Consider the following 19,287-nt stretch of genomic DNA (forward strand, 5'->3'; position numbering starts at 1 on the left):
GAGGCATCTCCAGGTGTAACGAACAAATGGATCGTTTTTCGCGCGCGCCTTTCGCGTTTATCAGTTGTCCCGGTCGGTTATTTCACTTGCTATATCGTTTCAATCATGAACCCAGAGGCACTCCGCCTTTTTTTGCGAAATGATACGCATAACATTATAGATATGCGGGCACAGTGGATTTTCCCGTTTTTGAAGGTCTACTTGTAATTTTACTCGGGAAATAAAAATAAAATCAGCTGATTCGCATTTTTGCAGCAAAACATGCGCCAAAAGTGTCCCACTCGGCTTTGTTTACGATTGGCATGTGACCTTTGAGCTCGTGCTCGCTGGGTGCTTCCTCGACCTTCGATCGTTCGCGGGTTCCCGTTCTTTTGCCGCTGGACCGCTGTGCTGTCAGGTTGCTGCAACTACTCCGTGAAGCAGAAACTGATCGCCGGGCACACCTGTAACTTTGCAGGTTAGCGGAACAGGAACACTGCTAGCTTCGTTTCTTGCCCTGTGGCCTGTAGTACTAAAAAAAGCTACTTTTACCGTTTATTTAAGTGCTTTTTTAAATGTTCAGGATTTGTGTTTCCTATCTTGATCTGCATATATCGATATATGTCATACCCTCATATTCGTCCTGTGACCAGTAGCTCAGTTGTCATTGATTATTTATCAGACTGCTCTTCATGCTCGCTTGTAACCAGTCACAGTCATCAGCCGTCAAATGGGCCATTATGAAGGCGGCATGGGCATCTTGCCAAGTGATAAATATGAGAATTGATCGCTGGATATGTGTTGACACAGTATTTCTCATTTCAACTTTCAGGTTGCCTTGCTATCATTGCAAGGACTGTTATTTTCTGCTGCATTCAAAATGGCAGAGATGCTGCCCCAAAACCCAGTGGAGGAGGAGGAGACTGAAGCCAAGTAAGAAATGCTGGCAGTGGCATCAGCCCTCAGGTTCCTGACCACTGCTTTGCTCCAGCATCCACGCTCCCTGATTCACTGCTCCCAATGTTCCATCCAGACTGGAAAAAATACACGTTATGCCGAATATGTCTGGCGGGATTGCGCCAAAAATTTCAGCGCACGTCCGGCGTAACTTCGCACGCGTCGAATTCAGCGCATGGCGGCAGACAAATTTTTCGGCGCAGGGCTGAGGGCGGTCTCATATTTTTTTTTTTGGCGAAAGACGGTCACCGAATTTATGCGGTACGCTGGTCAATCTAGCAGCAGATTCGCCCCGTGGGCGGCTCTGGAGAGGTTGCGGGACGAGACGTCCCCGCCCCGGTCGTCACGTTCTCGAACTGGCGAGCCGCCCTGAGTCTACTCAGCGGAGGAATGGCCGCCCAGGTGAGGCCTCAACCTTTGGCGTAGAGATAGGTATGGAAAATCTTGTTGAGTCGCCAAGCGTCATTAAGCAATAGCAGTGGGTTCCTGCCCACTGCAGTATCGAGGGGAATGAGAGCGCGGACGACCGGGCAAAACAGGCGGCCGCCCTGCCCTCAAACGCCCGATCGCTGACCAGGGCGGTTCATTGTGCGGCCTCGCATCAGTGGCGCGACAACTGCTCAGAATCACTATTCAAGCCACTCCTCGGGAGCACGCCGCCGCTCCCTATCCCCGGAGAGGACCGAGAGGATGCCATTTCGGTGCGCCAGATCAGGGCGGGCCACCGGGGCCGCTCGCTCCAATACGGCACCGAATCGGCTGTCTCCACTCCGCCGCGTGCCAGCAGTGCCCAGACAAGCGGTGCCCAGCGGCGCTCTGCACCGTGAGCCGAGAAGAGGCTGATGTGCCGGAGCACGTGCTGCTCCGCTGCCGGGCCCTCGCTGGCTCCCGCCGAGGTATTGGGTTTACGTGGAAATAAAAAAACTCATTTGAACGCTCAAACATGGGAGAGCGTAGAAGGCCCCGAAACACTCTGTCTGGTTGATATGGCCTTGATCAGTACATGTGCACATGTGCTTTTTATGAAAAGGGGTTAATTTTCGCACAAATAGGCATCTAATTTTTGGCGCAAATCACCCAGAAATTTCGGCGCAAAATTGCTTGCGCCGAATTTCGGCGCAAGAGGGTCTCACGGGCGTCCGGCGTAGTGTATGGATGTTTTCCAGTCTGGTGTTTCATCAAAGCTCCCAATGTTGATGTTCCCACAAAGTGGCCTAATTTGCACTGCAGTGGTCATTAAGCCTTTTGGGGGGACAACTGTCAAACAAGTGAGCATGAGAGTGGGCTATGCATGTGTGGAAGTGTGAGAGCAAGATAGCACATGCTGTCTTCTTCTTCTTGGTGGATCAAAGAGTGTAGCCACACTTATCACACTTAACCATCCAACAACACTGCACACCCTAGTCTGGCTGAGAGGGTATTTCCTACTGACTTGTACTGTGTGCATGACACTGTAGGCATTGACCATGTCTAGTGGTTTGCCAAATTTGAGCACAGCCAGCCTAGCCATTCTTGAGATATGGAAGCATCATCCTTCATGTGTTTATGTGCAAGCTGGATCCCAACTGACTTTTGCACAGCATCCTACTCGCCAGTCCCTACACCGTTATCTGTACTGTGTGTAATGTAACTGTGTACCAAATTTCAACGCAACCGACGTAGCCGTTCTCTAGATGTGGAAGCAACCCCTGCACGTGCGCTCGTGCATCAACACCCCGACCATGACACATTGGAATGCATTGTCTGATTGGCGCCTACATACTTACATGGCAAGTTTCACTGCAATCGGCCGAGTAATTACTGAGATATTACAATGGTAACAAAACTGGCGTCCCTTGGTTCTGTATGTGGCACGTGCATGTGGTGTCACCTGCATGCATCGGAAGTAGTTGAATAAGGGGAATAAGGGATGAAGCTACGCAACAAAAGACCGGGAGTGAATCGGTCTAGTGGTTGCACAGATAAAGCCCAGCAAAAGTGGCAGGCCTGCCGCTCATACTCAGAAATTGCCCATATTCTATGGGAAAACTTCACTTTGCCCTGTCATTCATAACCAACTGGAGCGGGTATGCAGTCTAGGGACTCGTAACTTCCAAATATTTTCATTGTTATCCCTCCAATTTATTCAGCCTTTGCTTGTATTGTGTAACAAAATTGTTAATTAACACATGGTTCTTCGATATTCTCCAATATTCAGTGTTCTTCAGTCTTCCACCTTACCTTCAGAGATGACCCTGCCTTCATCTCTTTATAGCCGTCTTACAACTTCACCTCCATCACGTCCACAGCCAGCTGCTGCTTCGTCACGCATCGCAGAGCTCCCTGGACGAGAGTTCCCAGCGTCAAAGCCAGCGGGAGCCGGCGCCGGACCGACCGCCCTATCGGAACACCTCGCACAGCGCGCGCGCCTTTCAGCAGATGTTCTCCATGAGACGGTCAGTGGTGGGGGCTGTAGGGGCGAGTTTGGTCGGTATTTGGTGGGGAGGTATGAGTTTTGTGCCTTCGTTCTAGCCTTCAGGGACGAAGAGAGTCTGTAACGACAAGTTTCGTGGGTGAGGTCAGATGTACAGATGTACTAGGTCAGATGTAGGTATTGGTTCTAGGTTTGACCCTGAACTCGTAGTTGATTGAAATTCATATTTTCAGGTGTTTTGTTTATAATTTGAATACAGATATATGTCGATACTAATAATGATTATACTGTCACTTCGTTCTCCCTGTTGTTTGAACAATCCCATCACCGATGACGTCACTCCTTTTGCACAGGGAGCGGGCGTTATGTGACGTCATCCTGGAGGTGGACAGCCGAGAGATATACGCGCACAAAGTGGTGCTGGCGTCCGCCAGTCCCTACTTCCGGGCCATGTTCACAAGTGAGTGTGAGGGGAACGGGGCCAGGGGGTAACAGGGACAGGGGGAACGCTGGACGCTGGACAGAAAAGGAAGGAGGGAAGGAGATGGGAGGGAAGTGAGCGAGAGATAGAGAAAGGGAGAGAGGACTTTGCTGGAGACAGGAAGCTAGGAGATAGAGAGTACTGCTCTGCATCCTTGATAAGCAGTGCTATGCAATGGCATCAAGGTCATTGAAGTTCTGTTCTTACGACTCTCAGATCTTCTCCGCTCCAACCGACTGAATAAATCGCAAATAGATCGCAATGTCAGCCTTCGTGACAAATGCGATTCGTCAACACCCAATCCAACATAGTTACCACCTAGCTAGTCACTTCTTGCACCAACGATCCACACACACTCTGAGCACCATTACGTTATGTTCTTGACGGCATGTTCTCCGCCATGTTCAGGTTTCGAGGAGAGTCGTCAGAACCGTGTCAAATTGCAGGAGATGGATCCCACTGCGCTAGAGGCGCTGGTGGATTACATCTACTCGTCAGAGATTCGCGTCACGGAAAACAACGTGCAGGTGTGTAGCTACTGTTGTTTGGTGGTTGTTGTGGTTGTTTGGTACCTATTGCAGTTATGTTGATGGTGTTCATATATTTTCCGCTGCTTTGGAAGATAACTGGTTTATGAGAGGAGTTCTAGAAGTTGATAAATGCAATTATAAAACGATTGATCGCGTTCACCAGTTGGAATGCCGTAGAGGTGAATTCACAAGCCCGGTTAAATTATAAGCCGGTCATTTCTGACGCTATCGTCAATTTCCTGATGTTACACGGTTAAGTTTCCGTTCAATATCTGACACAGCTATCGTGGATGCCGGCTTTATCGAACGTGCCCATATTCACTTTCTGACGCACCCGTCCATATCTTTCGTCCCCTCCTGTGTCTTTCTTTACCACATGTCTCTAACGCTGCTGCCGCCGGTGCCGCAGATCCTGCTGCCTGCCTCGAACCTGCTGCAGCTGGGGGATGTCCGAGACGCGTGCTGCGAGTTTCTGCAGAGCCACCTCCATCCCACAAACTGCCTCGGTACGTACCGCTAGGGGGGGGGGGGGGTCGTTGGCACACTTCCGTTCCCATGTTATCGGGATAAGAGGCTCATTTCACCTCGTCTCCCCGAATTTAAGAAAATTATACTTTTTGCGACCTTTTGCTCGACGCATAAATTCATTTTATATTACGCTTGACTTGTCTGGGCACGACATTCTTAATAAACGAGAGGGGAGCTCATTTTTGTAGACAATGTCACATTTTGAGTCATCAAAGTGCAATTGTATTTGTTCCCAGCAAGATGGTGACCGCTTATGTTATAGTGACTGTGTGTATTGATCTAGCCTTTGTGTGTTCTCTGGCCAGGTATCCGTTCGTTCGCCGATCTCCACGGCTGTGTCGACCTGAAAACAAACGCCGACGCCTACATCGAACTCAACTTCTGGTGAGAGGGTTGGAATTGGTGAGCTTGTTAAGCCTGTTGTATGCCGTTTTTGATGGGTTAAATTTAATTATCATGGTTTCTAACGCTCCACTCCAAAAGTTATATGAAGTGCCGTGTTCTAGGAGTGTCTAACTCGTCCCTCCAACTCCCGCAGTGAAGTGGTGGAGTGTGAGGAGTTTCTCACTCTGACCGCCGATCAGGTGATACAACTCATCTCGTGCGATCGACTCTCCGTGGCCAACGAGGAAAAGGTGCGCGTTTGTTATCCTTAAGTTAACGTTCTCGCATTTTTGTAACAGAGCGCTTTCTGTGGGAGCTATTTCTTGCGTTCCAGCCCGGGTCCCTTACTTCTGTATAATATTCATTTCTGATCCAGGCCGCTCGTTTTTCTGTCAGATGTCCGAACGGCTCTGCTTAAAGCATTTCGTGGCTCCCACCCGAACCCTAAGTTCTAGTAACCGTTCAATATCCTGACTCACTCCGTTCGTTTTTCTCTGTCAGGTTTACGAGTGTGTGTTGAGATGGATCAACTACGACCTTCCGGCCAGGGAACAGCACCTAGCCGACCTCATGTCACAGGTACGGATTGGAGAGACAATCGATAATGTCGCTAGGCAGCAATGCAGTCCGGCTGGTGCTCTTTAAATCGAAACTTGCCAGCGATTTAATGAAAAGCGCACATAAAGCCTCAGTACCTGAATTTCTGGGTAGCTTAGATATCAACCTACTCTTAATTTTACATTTTGACAATATTTTCGTGCCTATGACCTGTGACGCGTTGTATTTAATTGTGAACTTGAAGCGATCTGCCAGCGTTCCATACGCAGTCTATACTCTGCCTTTTGCCATGCCTTTACTCTACCTTACCATACTTTGCCTTTAACCATTTCACTCACTCTGCGATGTGTGTGTGGTCAGGTTCGTCTGCCGCTGCTGTCCCGCGACTTCCTCGTGCAACAGGTGAAGAAGGAGCCTCTGCTGCAGCCGAACGCCGCCTGTAAGTACTGAATGATCTACCTACCCGGCTGGGGGAAACGCTGGACGTATGTCAGTCCTTTTAGGAATACCCGTTGATTTTCCTACCCTGCAGCAGGCTGCTGAAGCGATTTCAAGTCAGCCACTGTCAATGAATAAATTCTGCCGTGGACTGTGTTTTTATAAGAATTTGTAATATCAAAATAAGTAATGCAGTTTTGGTAAAATGTCATCACATCACTTATCTGTGACTTACGAAAGAATATGTGGAGCTGTAATTGCGAGGTGTTGTGCCATTTAACACAACTTTTTCTTTTTTCAGGTAAGGATTTTCTGATCGAGGCGCTGCTGTACCACCTGTCCGTGTCTAACGAGGGGGGTCCGGCCGTGGAGAGTCTCCGGACCAAACCCCGCCAGCCCGTCGGACTGCCGAAGGTAAGGGGTGTAAGATAAAGGATAACATTAGGAATACTGGAGAAATGAGAGACAGTGCGCGTTGTTGAGACCAGCAGGGTCTTTCACCTTGATTATTATTGTTATTATACAACATCATCTATAATTTTATTGTTACCCTTTTGCGCCGTCGCACGTCTTTTCGTGCATCAGTAGAAATAATAGTTTGAACGGGGCCTCACTGGCCCGGTGGCCTGAAACGGAAGGCAATATCATCCTCCACTCTGCTCTTGGCACGTATTTCCCATCAAGATCCCGTGTTATGCCATGATAGTATTGCCTGCTACGCTACCGCTATGTCACATGTTCCACCGGCTTGGTCTCCCCTATGTCAGATTCTGCTGGTGGTGGGTGGCCAGGCGCCCAAGGCGATCCGATCCGTGGAAGCGTACGATCTCAAACAGGAGAAGTGGCTCTCGCTCTCCGAGATGCCCATCAAACGATGCAGGTTTGTCTAGTCTGTCTGTTATATGTCTGTCTCTCTCTCTCCGGGACAAAAATACGATTGCAAATGTTCGTATGGCAAAGGTATGTACGTCAGCCAAATATGCACGTAGGTCAAAAGTACGTATCTCAAAATTATGTTCGTATGGCAAATTTACGTCAACAAATTTACTTAGGGCAAAAGTTTGTATCTCATTTTCTTTTTTGCAGGGCAAAAATACGTCAGCGAATGTACGTAGGACAAATTAGTTTGTATCGTCAATGTTTTTGTAGGACATTAATACTAAAACCCGCCTACCTAACCACCAGTGACTAGTTCCGTTTTCCGCCGCCAGGTGCGGCGTGGCGGTGCTGGACGGCAAAGTCTACACGGTGGGCGGCTTTAACGGCTGTCTCCGTATCCGAACTGTCGACCTGTACAATCCCCAGACAGACACCTGGCAGGGATGTGTCAACATGGAGGTGCGACGATCCACGCTGGGCGTGGCAGTGCTCAATGACTGCATCTACGCGGTGAGAGGGAAGGGGAGAGTCACAGTAAGGGCGAGGTACAGTCTGTCTTAAAAGTACCGCGCAAAGTGGCGGTGGATCCCTAAAGCCTGACCGAGGAAGGGCCTGCTATAATTTGAAAGTCACCGAAACAATTGACAATTGGGGAATGGACGAGGATGTCCATTGCTTCGGTGACTCAAATTTAGCAGTCCTTCCTCGGTCAGGCTTGATGGATCCACCGTTACTTTGCGCGGACAGACTGTACGGTGTTTTGGGCAAGGGAGGGAGTAGGGTCACCGCAGAGCAGATCTGTTGAGTGTTTAGATGGAAAAGTTTTTGCGTGGTGTATGGCACACGGAGCATTATTCCTTTCAGCTTTGATGTGATTTTCCATGTGTGTAGCTGGTTGAGGAACTAGAATTGGACGGACTGACTGTCTGGTAGGGGACTTCTAGGGTAGTTTCTGGCGGTTTCGGTTTGAGCTGCGATATATTTCTGGATCGGGTTACCGTCAGTTCTGGTCTGAAGACCGTGATATCCTAGGCCGATCATCAGATCCTGATCTTTTCCGCCATACTTGTAGCACCTATACAGTAATTCGTAACAGGCTACCGTAACCGGTTACTTGCCCTGCCTCCGTGACCTGACCTCATAACACCAGGCGTAACCCTTATGGGACCCAATCGCATACCCCTCCCCCCACCCCCACCCAGATCTGACCCTTCCTTGACCTCCCCCCATTTCACGCAGGTGGGCGGTTTTGACGGTTGCACGGGTCTCAACACGGCCGAGGTGTTTGACCCCAGGGTCGGAGAGTGGAAAATGATTGAGCCCATGTCGGTGAGAAGGAGCAGCGTCGGCGTCGGAGTGGTCAACGGCATCCTGTACGCGGTGAGTGGGGAGCAGAGTTAGTCGGTGTTGGGAGTTGAGTTAGCTTTTGCTGGGGGTTGAGTTCTGAGCGTTCTGAAACCATATATCGGCGAGGGGCTGATGAGTTAAGGCATGATATGATAGTTGAATGCCCGTCGTCGTGATTGTTGTGATTGGTGTTCGAGTTGAGAAAATTTTCGATCAGCTGTTAAGGTGGGTTTTATGTAGTACCTTACTTGTGAACGGTCGTTTATCATGTTAGTGTCAAGAGCAGAGCTGCGTGTAATGTTAATTATTACTGGGTTTTAATTGGCTTTTAGTACGAATTCGATCTCTAAGCATCGCCGCCCATAACCCCTCTATTTTCTTCACTTCTGTCCACCTTTTACCCCGCCCCCACCCCCTCGCAATTTGGCGGTTATGACGGTACCGTGGTAACTCAAAGTAACATCTCTGCCCCCTCTCTTCTTTACCCCCTCTGCCCCCTGTTAAACCCCTCTGTTAACCCCCTCTGCCCCCCCCCCTCCCCAGGTGGGCGGCTATGACGGCGCCAGTCGGCACTGTCTCTCCTCCGTGGAGGCCTACAACCCCGAGCTGGACCGGTGGACCATGGTGGCGGAGATGAACGACAGACGATCCGGCACCGGTGAGGACCAGGGGAGGGGAGGACGGGAGGAAGGGAGGGAGTGTGAGAGGGATAGACAGATTGGCCCACCTTCAGGTCGAAACAATTCACTGGAAAATTATATCTTTTATTTATAAAGAAACACCAACACTTCAATACCCGTTTACGGCCGCAGCAACATCCTAGCTCCATTTGCCAGGGACCATTTGCGGCATTTTGTCTCTGGTAGCGTAGAAAATTATAGGGTGAAGTCGTATAAGAGTACGCACTTAGTGGATTTCTTGCTCTCATTTGTTTAATATTTGAAGGAAAGAAATCGCAAATAGGGAATATTAAAGTTAATTGAATTAGCCATCAACCCATGGGGCAACGATCCTTCAGCGTAAATGGAAGTGGTCTAAAACTGACATTTTCTGAACCGTTGCACTTGCGTACTCTTACCATATGGGGTGTGTAAGAGTACGCACGCCAGGCGGGTGGAGTACGCAAGCATATGAACACACACCTATGCAGCTTGCACTGTCCAAATGCTTAACTTCAAACTCAGAAGGCATTTAAGTTAATTCTAGTATCCAAAAAGAAAAACATAAAATAAATCTTTCAAGTCTATAAATCAGGAAATAATCATGTCGTGTGTTTCTAAAAAAATGCACAATCAAAAAGGAGAATAACTCGTATTTGGAAGAATTTCGGGTACGCATCTGCATCACAGTGCTCCATTGATGATATACCTACCTACAAACAAACGTCATTGAGCGATAGATTAATAATTATATATTTCTGTATATTCGATTTAATGTATAATTCTGCGTACTCTTACCCTCCTGAACAGTGCGTCCTCTTACCGTACATGCAATTCGCGCACAAAACAACCCCGAAACGTTGTGCAAAACTTCGCAAACAGAATATTGCACTGTACAGTATTTCCCCAGATAACCTCACAAGTTTCCCACAACAATCACGGAAATGTACCTCATCTCAACTGCCAAGTATCAAAATTATTGTACCATATCATAATAATATCATAACGCTCGAAAATAATATTCATCGCCTTAAACTCAACAGCGTCGCCGCTCAACGCCCACGTTCCGTTGGTGACATGCACGCACTGGCGGCTTCATGTCACTTCATGAACTCGACAAACCTGCGTTGCTAAGCAACCGAAACAGCTGATGCGTACTCTTATCGCCCGCGTACTCTTACCCGCCCTTACCCTACTTCTTCCTCGTTTAGGAAGGCAACTAAATAACCTTTAATTAGACTAAGTTTGTTGGAATTAACGCATGAGAGCAGCAACGTTTATAAGGAGGCGAACCCCCGCGTTCTATCTCGCCCATATTTGCAAAAAAAAGAGGGAAGTCTATATTCCCACATTACCCCAGTCGCTGCGCCGTTTTTCGCCTCTGTCTCAAAGTGCGCCACTTGTGTAGTTAGCCACCCTGGCGCCTTTTGCCTTTGCTTCGCCGCCATTGTCGCTCTGTGTCGATAGCGGCGCGCTGCGTCAGGCTGGCGGCGAGCGTGGCGCATTCGCCGCCGCCGCTGCGGCTGACGCGGCGCTGACAGTGCGAATGTGCCCCCCCCCCCCCCGGAGCTGGACAGGGGGAGAGGGGGGGGGGGGGTCAGTGAGCGGTCTGGCGGGACCTGAGAGGACACCGAGAAAAAATGTCCCGGCTCGCTCTACTGGCGGTAGAGGTTTTGCAGGATGAAAGAGAGCGTTGTATTGTGTTGCTAGGTGACTGAGGATCTGTCGTCAGCCGATTTGCTATTTAGGCTTTGTTGGTGTATGTCCGGTGTTTAACAGGCAGAGTGTTGATTCATACTGATGTTGACTGAAATTGTGCCAGCTCAGGATTTTATTTCTTTATCGCTGACACATGTTGCGATGTTTGCGTGGAGCATATCTCACGTTGACCACGATTTGCTTGTGCGTTACAATGCCACACATTACGATGACATGACATACGTGATCTGCGATACACGCTTTCCGTTTTTGACTTGTTACAGCCGGGGACTTACACCAAGTCCCCGGCTTCTACGAATTTCGCTATCTTCATTTTCGCAATTTTTGCAGACTCCCCACCACACCATAATTTTCCTCGTTATTCGCGCCATCATCCACGTTAATTGTGTTTGAGATTGTCATCCCCGGAATTACCCAATCAATTCGGCGCGTGCAGTACCCTGAATAGCTCCGCTCGGAGGCTGGTGTCTGTTTGGTGGTTGAGTGCCGCGCTGTGTGAAGGGAGATGGTAAGACGGTGAGCGTTACTGGGCAGATAGGGAGGCCGGGGAGGCTGAATGGGGGAGGGGGGAAGGGGGTAGTGGAGGGAAGGAGAAGAGGCAGGGTAGGGGTTGCGTAAAGATAAGATAGGGCAGGGGTTGGTTAGAGGAAGGGAAGAGTATGGTTTGATTGATTAGGTAATGGGTTGTGTACTATGTGTAGGATGGGATGTGTTTTTCAAGAGTGGCATAATAGAGATTGGATATTCTAGGGGAGGAGTTATTGGGGAAGGGACTATCGGTAGAGTTTAACACTAGGGTTGGGAAATAGTAAAAGTCATATCTTGTAATTGCCAAACAGTAATCAGTAGTCGATTGACTAATTACTTCCAAAAAAACGGTTAATGCTTCCGCCTTTTCATTTTACTCCGCCCACAAAGAACAGCGACGAAGGCTCATCGCACCATAACTTCAATAGAAATCTTCAGTCAAATGAAAACCCAGTGAAAATCCAATGAAAATCCTCTGAGGGTGGAATTCACCACCCGTGCCAAATGAACTCTGCCACCGCCAGCCTGCCGACTTTTTCCTCGCCATTATGTGGCGAGCTCAGCAGCCGCAGAAATTGCGTTAGGCGCCGCGTGTGGAAGCTGAATATTTCTCTTTGCGTTACAGGCTGGGCTCCGGACTGGTTCCCGGTATGGTTTGAAAAAAAGAGAATGAGACCAGTGGGGATTTTAGTATTGAAAACAGTGTTCTGAGCACGAGAAGTTCGCTGGCTCGTGCTTCTCGATCCAAATCGTGAAGGGAAAATGTTGAAATATTCCGAGATTGTAAGTGCGTGCTGAGACGATCGTTCACTCAGCCGGAACCTTCAAATGCTGTTATCCCACCAGAGACGAATCCCCTGTTCTTTTTACGCTTAGCTGTCTGAGCTAGCTATTGCATAATCATGTTTTTCTGTTGTACAGTCGACTACAGAATGATGTTCCACTCCTCAGAAGCTATCAGTTGACCGGAGCGCTAAGTTGTGCCGTTTATCACGCAATTAAGCGTGTCGATTGTGAGCATTGGGACAAAGCTATGTATAATTTGTGAACTCAGCCCGTGTGATGCGGCACAGCCTACCACTCCAGGCAAATAATTGCCTGTGAAAAGTGGAACATCATTCTGTAGTCGACTATACCTACTATGAAATTCAGCAGAACGCCCTCTTTGTTCGACAAGTTTCCTTTTGAAGCTCTCAGCTCAACAAAACCCACCTACTCTGCATAACATCCACACATTCCACCCCGAGTAGATAACCAACCCTTAATTCTACCCGCCACTATATTCAGCCCCTATCCATTCTCTCCTAAGATCCGGCCGGTGGCGGTATCTACCCTCGCTGCATTTCCCTCTCATTCGAACCATAACACACCTCCCCTAGTACATAACCCCGTCTTTACTGGGTACGTGTGCCGGCTTTATTGAAACTCTCCGTCTTCGAGCGAGTACAATTGTCTGGGCCGGCGGGCCGTGATGACAGCGTCTGGATCCACCCAGGTCCTGTCGGGACAGATTTGTATGGGGCTGACGCGGCATGGTAAGCGGGTCTAGACGACTGGAATGCTGCTGGGGTCGCCTTCCGGAAGGGGAGGGAGAAATATACTGTCTTTAAATATTTTTAGTTATATAACGACTGTTTTCAATATTCTTGGTTACGCCGTTGTATGAGCTTTAGTGGTTGGAGTCGGGACCGTGCCTTTTTACGAGTCAACGGGTGTTTTAAATCGATGGGCAAGCAATTTGACTACCTTTGTCCCCACTGTCGCCCGTCCCCAGCTCTCTCTCTCTCTCTCTCTCTCTCTCTCTCTCTCTCTCTCTCTCTCTCTCTCTCTCTCTCTCTCTCTCTCTCTCTCTCTCTCTCTCTCTCTCTCTCTCCTCTCTCTCTCCCTCTCCTCTCCTCTCCCTCTCTCTCTCTCTCTCTCTCTCTCTCTCTCTCTCTCTCTCTCTCCATCTCTCTCTCTCCCTCTCCCTCTCTCCTCTCTTTCCCCTCTCTTTGTCTCTGCTCTGTCTCGTCTCTCTGTCTCTCTCTCTCTCTCTCTCTCTCTCTCTCTCTCTCTCTCTCTCTCTCTCTCTCTCTCCCTCTCTCCCTCCCTCTCTCTCTCTCTTTCCCCCTCTCTCTGTCTCTGTCTCTCTCTCTCTCTCTCTCTCTCTCTCTCTCTCTCTCTCTCTCTCTCTCTCTCCCTCCCTCCCTCCCTCTCCCTCTCCCTCTCCCTCTCCCTCCCTCCCTCCCTCCCTCTCCCTCCCTCCCTCCCTCCCTCTCCCTCTCCCTCTCCCTCTCCCTCCCTCCCTCCCTCTCTCCCTCCGCATCCACTCGGCGTGTGTTCTCAGCACTGGCCGGCTCTCACTAATGAACTCAGGATAAGACGGACGGCCAACCTCCGGGCCCTGGACTCTTATGTCTGGACTCCGGATTCCGGATTCTGGGCTCAGCCTCGGTGGACTGTCGCTTCTGGCGAAACGGGACTTGGAATGGGGGGAAGGGGTGGTGCTGAAAGTGGGTCAGTGGGGAAATAGGGAGAGTGGGAACTGAAATGTTTACGAGAGAGGGAAGAGGGAGAGGGGAATAGAAAGACAAGCAGGAATATAGACAGAGAAACAGACCAGCAGACGAACAAATGCACAGGTGAATTATTATGACAAATGTGGAATATTATGCACAAACGTTCGTGAATTTATAAATATCGCAACTGACCCCACCCCTCCCTATCCACCGTGTCTCCTTACATTTACCCCCCCCCCCCCCCCCCCCGACCCTCCGTAACCTCCCTGTCCCTCACGGAACCCCGTATCAATCCCCTTAAGGTCACTCCCATAAACACTGACGCCCCTTTCTCTCTTCCGTTTTGACCCCTCACTGGCCCTTCACTGACCCCTCCCCCGCCCGCAGGTGTGGGTGTTCTGGACGGCCTTCTGTATGCGGTTGGCGGCCACGACGGGCCCACAGTCCGAAAATCAGTGGAGGTCTACAACCCGCTGATTAACACCTGGTCGCCGGTGGCCAACATGTCAACCTGTCGACGGAACGCTGGTGAGAGGAACGGGGAGGGGAGAGAGGGAGAGCGAGGGAGGGAGGGAAAGGGAAGGGAAGGAAGGGAGGGAGGGAGAGGAGGAGGTGACGTCATAGAGACAGTAGGTATGTCCTCTCAAGAATGCTTTTTAGTTGACATTAACTTTTTGTAATTTGTTTTGTTTGTGCCTTTATCGTGCCTTTATCTTTATCTTATATTATTATAACATTGTTCGCTGTTACGTAACCTGAGTGGTCAAGTATCCTGAGTGGTCAAGTATCAAACAATGCGGTCGATTCCTATATGTTCACCTTGCCTGGTGCATAGATGTGTTTCGCATCAATCACCGTACTTACCATGTTAGTGAATAATATTTTATTATTATGTTCCTGTATGTTTGATGCAGTCTTGCAATGCAATCCAGCCATCCAAGAAACTTTGCGCGAGACGTTTTCTTGGATGGTTTTCTTGGATAGCTTGATTTCATCGAGGGCTTCTGTTTTAAAGAAAATTTGTAAGCTTTGCTGCACTGTTAAGTAATTAGAACTGCCAGTATTTCAGTACCTAACGTGTAGTTAATGTTACTTTATTTTATTTATGCATATTTCGGCCTTTTTTAAGCAGATAACGAGCGATATAAAGAAACATACAGGAAATAATATCCAGGACTCTACCGCGAAGAAATATTTCTATCTCGAGTTTTCAAAGAATTTCATGCACTCGGCCAAGGCCTCGTGCATGAAATCCTTTGAAAACTCTCGATAGAAATATTTCGTTTTCGCGGTAGTATCGTCCAAGAATGTATATTCGCTCATCCTCCAGGCATTGTCGGGCACATAGTGGCTCACTAAGTAAACAAATCCATCAACGAATTACACACTCCGTTGGCGAATGTTTTAATAACATGATATGCGCGGCTGCTGCCCAAGAAAAAGACTTATTATATTGGTATAATAACTTTATATTGATACAATAGCCTAACTATATCTAGGGGGCCGGATTTATCCAAATTAACTTTAACCCGCGCCCGGCTGGGGGTCCTGGATTTCCACGCCCTGCTGGGGGGGGGGGGGGGTGTTTGAACACCCCCCTTGTAACTCGGCTCCTGGGCCACGTAGCGATACGCGGAAGGCGGCGTTCGAAAGAGCGTCAAAAATAATGACGAAATCACTTCGGTCAATTTTTTGGTCAGGTCAAAGGTCAGGTCACCAGAGGTCATTGAAGGCAAAATTTCGCCGATTTCCAGGTTGAATATCGAAAATTTTCAAGAAGCCAACGCATAACTCGGGAACCAATAGAGCTACAGCGCCGCGGAAAAAGCGCATTCGATAGCCCTATTAACGCCCTTTCTGAATAATTCTCTCAGATTTGACCCTAACGTCAACGGTTTTGCCTGCAGGGGGCAAAAACTGCAAAAATAGCCGATTTTTTCGGAAACAGTTTTTCGGCAATAACTTTTGACCCAAGCCTTGTACGAGCTTACTTTAACCGGCATCGTGTTCCTCTCGTCAAGGCGCATCGAATGAACTATAACTTGACCTTAAAAGGTCAACTTGAAAATTTGACCTCAGGTCAAGGTCATGACCTGACCGGAAAGGGTCATGTTGCATATCAGTCGATCCGTATCGTCGAGCTGAACACATCTAAGGCGTTTTCATCGCTCTAGCATGCCTCTATCAAAAGTTATTTGCGAAAAACTGTTAGATACCATTCGTGACCTAACCTTCCAGGCGGTGGGGGGGGGGGCATTTTTTTTGCCCCCCCCCCCCTTTAGTTTTTTCGATATATCTCGAGAACCGCTGCGCCGATCGTCAACAAACTTTCAGTACCCTCCCGGGAGCAGCTAGCGCACATGGTGACCAAAAATTTTTTCCAAAGGCTATGATAGGTTGGCCGCTAATGACGTCAGAGTGACGTCATTTTTGCCATTTTCGACCCAAAAAAGGTTTCGCGGGAAGAGCTGTCAGGCCTACATCTTTAGAGATACAGAAAAATGTTTTAGACATAAAAGGTGTGGAATTAAAAGGGCTACAAAACTGCTATTTCGGTTTTTCGAATTTTTTGGATTTTGACCCCCAAAAATCAAAAAATAGATTTTTTGAATATAATAGCCGAAAAATCCAAAAAGTTTTTTTGAATTTCGAAAAAAACCGGAATATATGTGATAGCCCCTACCGCCTTCTATCTACATACCAAATTTGAGATCGATACCTCTTTTTTTGGCCAAGTTATAGCGAAAAAAACTGTTCAAAATTGATGACGTCAAATTTTCAAACTCAATTTTTAGCAATTCTAGACCTCGTAGCGCAAAACAAAGACCACCATTAGACTTCCCGTGACGAGCTGCATCGAATCGATACCCATTTTATGCAAAAATATCAACTTTGAAATTTGACCTTTTTTGACCTGACCTTGACCTGACCTCCACCAGAAAGTGACCTAAACCGTACCTGATGGTCTTATAACCAACACCATTGAGTTGGAAGTGAAAAACTGGCCATAAAACATGCATCGCATAACCTTAGTAAAGTTGGGCTCATGTGGTGACCCTTGGTGACCTTTGGTGACCTGACCTGTGACCTGACCTGGTATGACCAGTGACCTCTAATAGCAACATATCTACTAGGCAACTGACGCCCTATCGCTGATTCTCGACAAAGTGCGTTTTCCTCGGTGTTATAGCGCATTCCCTAGTAGACCCGTGAACGGTGAAACATTTATCTTTGACCTGACCTGTGACGTCATCGGTGACCCCGAGGTCAATGAAATTTGGTTTCCCTCGACAAATTTGACAGGCCTTTCGAACGCCGTTTGAATTTTGCGGATCCGTCCAGTAGTTTCGGAGATAGGAGGGGGGGGGGGGGCACAAAAATAGCCCCCCCCACCAGGTCGCGTTATAAACAGACCCCACCAGGGCGCGGGTTAAGCTCGTCGTCCACAGGTTAGGCACGCACTATTACGCGCTGAATTTTACATTGGAATCTGTGGACTGCACGTCGGCTGCAGTTTCAGCGCTGAATGCGCGGCAAAGCGCAGTCAGCTGATGATTCGGCGGCCGTTCGGCGCCGAATCACGCGCTTACGAATTGAAATAGGTAGTTCAACTTTTCAGCGCGTGCTAGGCTCATAACGATTGCGCGCTGAATGCGCGTTTAACCAACGGACGGCCAGCTTTACCCTCTGATTCGTGTTACGCTTCCATGAGGGCCGGGATGTGGGTGGGCCTCATACTGTTACGGGTCGTCCACGGGCGGTCAGACGACCGCAGCGCCGCCTGCAGGTCAGATTCCAAACTAACAGCGAGCCGAAGCATTGATAGACGATTTTGTTATTGAAAAGCTCACACTTGTGTAAAGGGGAATGTAAAACAAAATGTAAATACAAAAAGGGCAATGTTTTACTCTTAAAGTTCACACACTCTTCATTAGCTGCAACCTTTGGAGGGACGATCATTGTTATAAACGCTTGCAGACGGATAAAGTAGTGGGCTACTGTTGAATATGTAATAAAAACTGAGCCCACTGTCCCATACGGTACCAATGAGATCACATGACACCAGGGAAAGTCTCCAACACTTGCACGCAACAATTTTGTAAAGACATACTCAGCCCGAAAAAGTTATCGGTTTGGTCATTAAAAGATGTTTGTTGACTGATCAGCAAGTGGCAATTGTATATTTTCAGTCATTAACCCGCGCCTTGCGGGGGGGGGGGGTGTTTGAACACCCCCGCTTGTGGTTTTTCGCGAATATCTCAAAAACGGCGGCGCGGAGCGCCGCCGTTTTTGGTACACCTTATCATAAATCAATCTACACATGTTGTGAAAATTTCAGACCAAGGTCATTCAAGGTCAGGTCACCAGGTCATTTGAAGTGACCTCACCTCATAAAAAGTTTCAATGTCTGTCATAGCTACACCGAGTGACCGATCGCTTTGAAACTTTCAGCGATTGCTAAGAGCAATAGCATGTACAAAATGTATATCTCAGAATTTTGATATCGATGACCTAAGGTCAGGTCAATTTTGCGACCTCCCCATTATAAGTCAATGGGAGAAAATTGAAATGCGCCTCTTTTGGACAAAAGACATATAAACACTCCCAAACACCGAATTACAAGTGGTTTAGACACACTGAACATGAAACTGGTGTCCGTGACCCTTGTTTATGCCCTGAGGTCATCTTAGGTCACGAATGATGTCTAACAGTTTTTCGCAAATAACTTTTGATAGAGGCATGCTAGAGCGATGAAAACGCTCTAGATGTGTTCAGCTCGACGATACGGATCGACTGATATGCAACATGACCCTTTCCGGTCAGGTCATGACCTTGACCTGAGGTCAAATTTTCAAGTTGACCTTTCAAGGTCAAGTTATAGTTCATTCGATGCGTCTTGACAAGAGGAACACAATGCCGGTAAAAGTAAGCTCGTACAAGGCTTAGGTCAAAAGTTATTGCAGAAAAACTGTTTCCGAAAAAATCGGCTATTTTTGCAGTTTTTGCCCCCTGTAGGCAAAACCGTTGACGTTAGGTCAAATCTGAGAGAATTACTCAGAAAGGGCTTTAATAGGGCTATCGAATGCGCTTTTCCGCGGCGCTGTAGCTCTATTGGTTCTCGAGTTATGCGTTGGCTTCTTGGAAATTTTCGACATTCGACCTGGAAATCGGCGAAATTTTGCCTTCAATGACCTCTGGTGACCTGACCTTTGACCTGACCAAAAAATTGACCAAAGTGATTCCGTCATTATTTTTGACGCTCTTTCGAACGCCGCCTTCCGCGTATCGCTACGTGGCCCAGGAGCCGAGTTACAAGGGGGGTGTTCAAACACCCCCCCCCCCCAGCAGGGCGTGGAAATCCAGGACCCCCAGCCGGGCGCGGGTTAAA

The 19,287-nt window shown here is 48.3% G+C and overlaps 1 protein-coding gene across 1 annotated transcript; it reads left to right on the forward strand.

Moving 5' to 3' along the window:
* Positions 1 to 299: 299 nt before the first annotated feature.
* LOC122372082 (ring canal kelch homolog) lies at positions 300 to 17,352 on the forward strand. Its single transcript, XM_043348956.1, has 17 exons — positions 300 to 457; positions 812 to 912; positions 3,225 to 3,371; positions 3,703 to 3,809; positions 4,239 to 4,357; positions 4,770 to 4,866; positions 5,194 to 5,272; positions 5,427 to 5,523; positions 5,774 to 5,851; positions 6,191 to 6,269; positions 6,570 to 6,682; positions 7,036 to 7,148; positions 7,480 to 7,657; positions 8,387 to 8,527; positions 9,038 to 9,152; positions 14,286 to 14,426; positions 17,348 to 17,352. Exons 2-17 carry the CDS (start codon positions 860 to 862, stop codon positions 17,350 to 17,352), a joined length of 1,662 nt encoding a protein of 553 aa, XP_043204891.1. The 5' UTR covers positions 300 to 457; positions 812 to 859.
* The last annotated feature ends 1,935 nt before the right edge of the window (positions 17,353 to 19,287 follow it).

Source organism: Amphibalanus amphitrite, unplaced genomic scaffold (assembly GCF_019059575.1).
Source record: "Amphibalanus amphitrite isolate SeventyFive unplaced genomic scaffold, NRLGWU_Aamphi_draft 001312F_arrow, whole genome shotgun sequence".
NCBI lineage: Eukaryota > Metazoa > Arthropoda > Thecostraca > Balanomorpha > Balanidae > Amphibalanus > Amphibalanus amphitrite.